The sequence below is a fragment of the Rhinoderma darwinii genome, chromosome 10, assembly GCF_050947455.1.
Source record: "Rhinoderma darwinii isolate aRhiDar2 chromosome 10, aRhiDar2.hap1, whole genome shotgun sequence".
NCBI classification, from domain to species: Eukaryota; Metazoa; Chordata; class Amphibia; order Anura; family Rhinodermatidae; genus Rhinoderma; species Rhinoderma darwinii.
In genome coordinates this window covers 14,830,252-14,838,249 of record NC_134696.1, presented here as the reverse complement: position 1 = coordinate 14,838,249, position 7,998 = coordinate 14,830,252, and the positions used below count along the sequence as shown (strand labels likewise).

The 7,998-nt window shown below is 38.2% G+C and overlaps 1 protein-coding gene across 1 annotated transcript; it reads right to left on the bottom strand.

The window, feature by feature from the left end:
• Positions 1 to 2,366: 2,366 nt before the first annotated feature.
• LOC142662487 (nicotinamide N-methyltransferase-like) lies at positions 2,367 to 7,411 on the bottom strand. The gene is made up of 3 exons (XM_075840694.1): positions 7,191 to 7,411; positions 3,130 to 3,337; positions 2,367 to 2,790 (listed from the first exon to the last, which is right to left on the bottom strand). Exons 1-3 carry the CDS (start codon positions 7,342 to 7,344, stop codon positions 2,367 to 2,369), a joined length of 786 nt encoding a protein of 261 aa, XP_075696809.1. The 5' UTR covers positions 7,345 to 7,411.
• Between the last annotated feature and the right edge of the window lie 587 nt (positions 7,412 to 7,998).

Sequence of the window (7,998 nt, the reverse complement as noted above, 5' to 3'; positions counted from 1 at the left end):
ATTTGAGTTTTGTTGCCACATTCTGAGAGACATAACTTATTTATTTTATTTTATTCAGCGGTATGAGGGCTTATTTTTTGCAAGGCGATCTGTAGTTTCTATTAGTACCATTTTGGGCTACATGATACTTTTTGATCACTTTTTATTAAATTGTTTGTAGAAGATGAAGTGACCAAAAAACAGCGATTCTGGCGTTTAAAATGTTTTATATTTACGGTGTTTACCGTGCGGACTAAATAATGATATATTGTAGTAGTTGAGACTTTTACGAATGCGTCGATACCAGATATTATCATTTTTTTTTTACATTGTACTTGAGGGAAAACGGAAAAATGTTTCTTTTAATGTCTTAACAAATCTTTTTTTATTGTTTTTTACTTGTCCCCCTAGGGGAAATGAATCAGCGATCGTTGCATCGCTTGCATGATATACTGCAATACAAATGTATTGCAGTATATCGTGATACTGACATTCTCCTCCAATGAAGCACTTCTGGAGGCAGGGCTTCATAGGAGTACAAAGATGGCCAAACTGAGGGCCATCATCAGGCCTCCAGGCTGCCATTCCAACCAATGGCACCCAGCGCATTGTGGCCATTGCAACTTTACAGTGGTCCGCTCTCCGGCTTCTAATCATTTAAATGCCTCGGTCACTATTGACCGAGGCATTTAACAGGTTAAACGGGCGGGATCGTGCTTGAATGGGATGCCACTCGTTACCCTGAAGTGTTGACTGAACAAACAGCCGACACACTCATTCTATGGGGCGGGCTCATCCCGTGAGGCAGCTCCATACTCCCCCACCCGACGTGCACCATATATATATATATATATATATAATTATATATATATAGACAGACAAATGGATCCAGCAGCACCGGTATAGCATGGGTGCAAACCCAAAGGGATAGACCAGGATCCCAGTTATACAAAGAGCAAAAATCAGGCAGCACTCCGTTTATGAAGGTGAAAAAAGAGGGTACTTTTATTGTCCCATAGGCAACGTTTCAGCTCCTTCCCCTGGAGCCTTTCTCAAGCCTTTCTCAAGCGTTTTGAAAGGCTCCAGGGGAAGGAGCTGAAACGTTGCCTATGGGACAATAAAAGTACCCTCTTTTTTTCACCTTCATAAATGGAGTGCTGCCTGATTTTTGCTCTAATTATATATATATATATGGCAGATGTCGGGAGGGGGTTAAAAGATGAGATTTAAAACGATTAAACGCTTTTTCACAGTTATATGACTGCTATAGGGAGAAGGTTAGATACAGAACATGTATAATGTCCCATATATAGAGTTTTTTTATTCACATGCAGGTAGTTACATATCTCAATATCTTGGCTTTGAATAAGAAAAATACTTTTTATCCATCAGATTTAATAATCTTTATCTATCGCTCCACAACTGTCTATCTCTATAATACACAGTTTATTACAGCTTTCTGGAAATACATCAAATATCCTCCCATCAGAAGAAACAATGGAGGGAGGATCTGGATCCAGAGCGGTCAGTGGAGGAAATATCTTCTAAATTTATTACAGGATATTTTAGGATGAGGAAGATGGTAGTCTCAGGATCGTGGAGAGAGGTCGTGTTTCGTCTTATACACAGAACATACTATTCTTTAGATTCACCTTTAGAAAATATATCCCAGGTTATAAGAGAGATTGTTCGAACTGTGGCCTCGCATGTTCTGATCTGTATCACAGATTTTGGGAAGAAGATATCATCTCTTTTATATTAAATTACAGCTAATAGAATAAAAGAGAACCCATGGCTTTATATATTTCATGAGGTTTTCTCAGTGACTCCAGTATCAGTATTATCTCAGGTCATAGTTCATATAGTGTTGCTGATGGCAGAAAGAACTGTATTAAAATAATGTATCTACCCACAACCACCGGATCTGGGCCTGCTGCGGGAGTCACTCAGGAAGCTCATGTACTAAGAGAATTTGGGCGTAAAGAAATCATTAGGGAATCATTGGTTTTCTTTTAAGCGTTAGGGGCCTTATACAGCGAAGATGATCTTGGAAGAAGATAGGCATCATTTAATGGAACGTCTACATACATATAGGTCCCTATGAATTATGTGATTTGATCGACAACATTTCTCTCAGCTCTCTTTGTCTTTGTTGATGGAAGAAGACGAGTCCTGAGAAATGACAAAAATGAGAGAGAGGGAGGGGGATTTTTTACATTATATGTCAATGTATGTTTATAATAATATATATATTTTTTAAAATGTATTAATATCTGAACAATTATTTTCTTACTATTCTATACGGCACGGACGCGTCTTTTTGATTGTTAGATTTTTTTTAAGCTTAACATATGAAGTAATGACATGCAGACTTTGTGAGTTTCAACCTACTTCTCCTTGTGAGCTGCAATGAATATGATGGCCTTATAGTCAGTAAGGTCACTGACAGACGTTCTCTCCTTGACCTTACAGTCATCAATGATAAAAGATTCTCCAACTAGAGCTTTCCTAACAAAATCCTCATCATATGTGAAAACATGGAACTTGTCTTTCCCGACTGTAAAAAAAGTTGCATCTAAACACCCAATTATTATCAGGTGTCCTCCAGGTTTTAACAACCTAGAGAACTTCCTCAGATATCTGATGTAATCATCTTGATCTTTGCTGATAACATCCAGGAGCAGAACACTGATGACACAATCGGCTGGTGGTAAGACCAGCGGGTCTGTCATATTCTCTTTCTCCAGGTCGTATTTCACAACATGTTGAATGGATGATCTCACTTTTCCTTCTTTGTCCTCAAACTGGTCACTGGAAAATAGAAAAGACAAGGAAAGTGATTGTCCCACAGTCAACACCAACATGGTGGCTCAGGAGTTAGCACTGGACTATTGACTTGCAATACTAGAGGTAATGCTTGAAATCATGCAAGACTGATGCATCAAGTGTCAGGCTTAGACTATAATTTTCAAGGATTCATTTATATGATACTGCCCCCTACAGATAAGAATATTTAACTGTGTGTAATAGAATTTTTAAGTTTGACTTAAGTATTAACAGAGCACACAGTTCTTTGAACCTCCTTTGTTGTATCAGGAGCAACAATCACAATGACAGTGGTTTCCTCTTGATATTTGACAAAAACGTCACCTGTTTTCTTCTTTCTCTTGATGAAGTGCTGATGTGTGGCCCCAATAAAATGCTCCCGTACGTTCGTCCACCCATCTCTTCAGCTCCATGATGCATCTGTTATTGGCCTTCAGGACTATGATGTTTTTGAAAAACTCACAGGCTGAATATAGATGATGAATGAAGGAACTAACACTGAGGTCAATCAAGATGTCTCCATTAATATGACCTGTAGAAAAAAATTCTGAATACTGAATCATCCAATATGTTAAACCCTCACAGATTATTTGAATAAACAAGGACATATGTCTCTATCACTTCTAGCAAACTATGTAAATATTGGATTTCCAATACCAAAAATAAAACAACAGGTAAACTAATATTTAAATGTTTTATAGGGAGAGATTTGTTTATATTTATTTCATACTTCTCACTAGTACATTAAGAACAGTCTCACCAAAGTTATATTTATTAAGATAGAAGACTAGAAAGGAGAAGGAAGGCTCATGGGACAGTAAGTAGAACCATCCAAAAGTCTTCAATTGAATATTAACCCCTTAATGACCAGGCCATTTTGCACGTTAATGACCAAGGAATATTTTTTGTTTTTTCATGGTCGCATTCCAAGATTTGTAACTTTTTTTTTATTCCGTCGACATCGCCGTATAAGGGCTTGTTTTTTGTGGGACGAGTTGTATTTTGCAATTCCACCATTTTTAGATGCTTATAATATATTGATTAACCTTTATTAACTTTATTTTAGGAGAGAATTGAAAATAAGCAGCTATTCCAGCATTGATTTTCACGTTATAAATTTACTATGCAGCGTAAATAACATGTTCACTTTATTCTATGGGTCGGCACGATTACGGGGATACCAAATATGTAAAGGTTTTATATGTTTTTTCCTACCTTTGCACAATAAAAAGCCTTTTAGAAAAAAATTACTTGTTCTTGCATCGCCGCATTCCGAGATGTAAGTTTTTAATTTTTCCGTCTTTGTGGCCGTATGTGGGCTTGATTTTTGCGAGCCAATGTGTAGTTTTCATTAGTACTATTTTGGGGTACATAGGACTTATAGATTAACTTTTATTTAATTTTTTATGCGGGGAATTGGAGAAAAGAGAGAATTTTGCCGTTGGTTTTTGCATTCTATTTGGACGTCGTTCATCCGGCGGTTTAATTAATGTGTTCATTTTATTGTTTGTTTTGACACTTTTACTAAATAAAACCACTTTTTTGGCAAAAAAAGTAGTTTTATTTGATTTTCACGGTAATTTATTTGTATTTTTTTTCACAAACGTTATTTAACTGATTTACATCTTTTTTTTTAGTCCCACCAGGGGACTTCACTAAGCGATCTGCTGATCGCATATATAATGCTTTGGTATACTTAGTATACCAAAGCATTATTGCCTGTCAGTGTAAAACTGACAGGCAATATATTAGGTCATGCCTCCGTCATGGCCTAACAGGCTATTGCTGAAGGCAGACCTGGGGGTCTTTGTTAGGCCCCCGGCTGCCATGGAAACCCATGGCGACCCGCGATTTCTTTGCGGCGGCGCCGATGGGGTGACAGAGGAAGCTCCCTCCCTCTGTCAAATACATTAGATGTCGCTGTCACTATTGACAGCAGCATTTAATGTGTTAAACTGCCAGAATCGGAGCCCACTTCGATTCCAGCAGTTGCAGCAGGAGCCAGACTGTGTATAACAGCCGTGCTCCTGCCGCTGATCGCGTGGGTACAGTGGCAGTACCCGCACCATCACAGAACAGATATATCCGTCCACTTGCGCGAACTAGCAGCTGCAGAGGACGGATATGTCCGTCCTTCTGCGTTAAGAGGTTAAGGTGAGGTGCTCATCTGATGGGATAATATATAATTTACCCTATGTGTCCTCAATAACCAGGGGTGTAGCTGCTCACCTGGAAATAGGAGTAAGCAAACATGGGGCGCTCCTGTGTAATATAGTCCATACAAACAAAAGTATGGTAGACCCACCTGACTGGATAACATATTCTAAGACAACACACTAGTAACACAGAAATACTAATAAGGTGTCCCAAAGGAAGATATAGGTTCAGATCTTCAATTAAACTCATTATGCAGTCTCAGAAATCCTAGGAGTAGACATTATTGTATTGAAATCATTTTTGAGAAAATAAAGTCTATTCTTTAAGAATTTATGAGTTTAATTTTGGTTCCTTCAGTGCCATTGAGGAATCATATCTAGAGTTTCACTAATGACACCTGTGGTTTCTGATTTCTAGACAATACTCCACAGGTGCGCCTTCTGTTAGCTTTTTCTACACATTTTTTCTGGATCTACCCTATGATGACATTTTGCCCCTTTTAGTATTTGAGTTCTTGTGATGTGACTGGACCTGACACTGTGTAGAATCTCCCAATTAATAAACCTGCTGAGCTGTCATTTATGTGCAGTCTGATGTGACAAAGAAAGTGGCATCTCGATCACAATATGACAACATCCTATAAATATGAGAAATATGTTTTTTTTTAATTATTTCTGCCATTAGTGGAAACTTAGAAGAAAATGATTGTCGGTGCATTTAGTTTCCAAGTATGGATATTTTTTATTAAACCGCAATAACATAGTTGGAAGAAGTCAGAAAATGACAGTAGCGCAAATTGTCAGATAACAGCAGATTTAACATCCTAAGCCACCATGACACACTTTTACATCATGGAGAGCCTTAAGTAAAGGCACCATGACATACAGGTACATCATGGTCATCGCGCAGGTAGGGGATCTGTGCCTATGTGATCAGCAGCAGGAGCCCGGAGGTAGTTGACTGCCGGGTTCCTGCTGTAATGACCGAGGTCAGAGAAACTTCTGATCCCAGCCTTTAACTCATCGATGTCCCCAAGTATTCCAAAGCATTATACCAGGCACCACCACATTCGTTTAAACATATTAATTATATTATACTGCGCACTGCATAAAAAAAACTGTGACATTTTCCTTTTTAACCCATCTCCCTCTGTCCCCCCAAAAAGGTATAAAAGTTATTCAATAAAAAATAAGCACTCCAAAGAAGGTACAATAAAAACCAAAACTCCACTGAGAATAAATAATCCATCATACAGCTATGTTGATGTTCTAAACACCATCAGAAACACAAAAAATGACAGAAATTCTTATTTTTTCTCGATTTTATCCTAACAAATGTACAAAGATAAACAAACAAATTGTATGAACCTCAAAATGGTGGCAATAAAAAATACAACTCGTCCCGCAAAGACACAATCCATCATACAGCTACGTCGCCCGAAAAAAGCTATGCCTCTTAAAATACGGCAATGAAAAAAAAGAAATATATAGCTTGGTTTTGAAAGCCGAAAAAAAGGCCATTTCTAAAGGGGTTAAGCAATGGTAATTTAGTTGCCCTTCATCATTTTTCACGGTTTTGGAGAATACAGAGTTAGGGTATGTGCACACGCTTACTAAAAACATCTGAAAATATGGAGCTGTTTTCAAGGGACAAAAGCTCCTGATTTTCAGCAACTTTTTCTCAGCTTTTTTTTATGCCCGTTTTTGGAGCTATTTTTTATAGAGTCAATGAAAAAAGGCTCCAAAAACGGCTCAAGAAGTGACATGCACTTCTTTTTCGTGGGTGTCTTTTTATGCGCCGTTTTTTATAAACGGCCGTGTAAAAAATGCTCCATCGGAAAAGAACGCCGTATTTCCCATTGCAATCAATGGGTAGATGTTTGTAGGCGTTCTGCTTCCGATTTTTCAGCCGTTTTTTGGGGCGTTTACGGCCCTAAAAACGGCCAAAAGGCCAAAAATACCCCGTGTGAACATACCCTTAAAAACAATGGTTTTACTAAAACCTGAGACTTTCTTTTTTTCAAAATATTCAATGACCAGGGCTTTACTCTGCTCCTTGGCATTTTCCAGATGACTGGGGCAATGTAGTCGCCTCCTCTGACCCCACACATACCCCAAAAAATAATAATTTGCTAAATTTATATTCAGTTGTACAATTTTTTTAATCAATTAAACATACAATAATATACACGTCAATGTATCTTAGGAGTAATAAATCAGGATACATACCCACTGTGAAAACTTCTCTAAGATTTTCGATGATAAATTTCAAGGAGTGATCTCCAAAGGCCATGTCAGGTTTATCTGAAAAGTAATGCTCCAGAAATTGTCTGGAATCAAAGTCATGTACATGATAGAGCTTATGGGGACTGGAATCCATCATCTACTCTTGTATCACAGTCGGGGTGACTACCTCTAGACCGGGGCACAAGGTCTTTATATAATTACCAGGATTCAATTTACAAAGTGTGTTACTAAGAATAACTTATCACATGATGACTTATTATATTCATGAGCCGGTCATGGGAACTTGTGTTATCATAAATTCACATAGAGAAATAATGATCTTTAACTCTTTCAGGACTGAGCCTGTTTTGGCCTTGTGGAGGCAGGCGATTTTTTAAAAATCTGACGTGTTAGTTTATGTGGTAGTAGCTTGGGAATGCTTTTACCTATCCAAGTGATTCTGAGATTGTTTTCTCGTGACATATTGTACTTTACGTCTGTGAAAAAATGTGGTCGATAAATTCAGTATTTATTTGTGAAAAACACCAAAATGTAGAGAAAATGTGCAAAAAATTGAATTTTTCTAAATTTGAATGTATCCGCTTGCAAAACAGATATTAATCCCTTCGCGCTCAGGTCAGTACTATTACGTCCTGCTGAGTTAACATGGTGCCATCTTTCCCCGGCGCGTGTTTGAGCTGTGATACCTGCTGTTTCCGACAGCAGGCTATCACAGCTTAGTGTGCAGGGACCGATCGCGGTGGTCCCCGCCGATTAAACCCTTAGAAGCCGCGTTTAATAGCGATCGCGG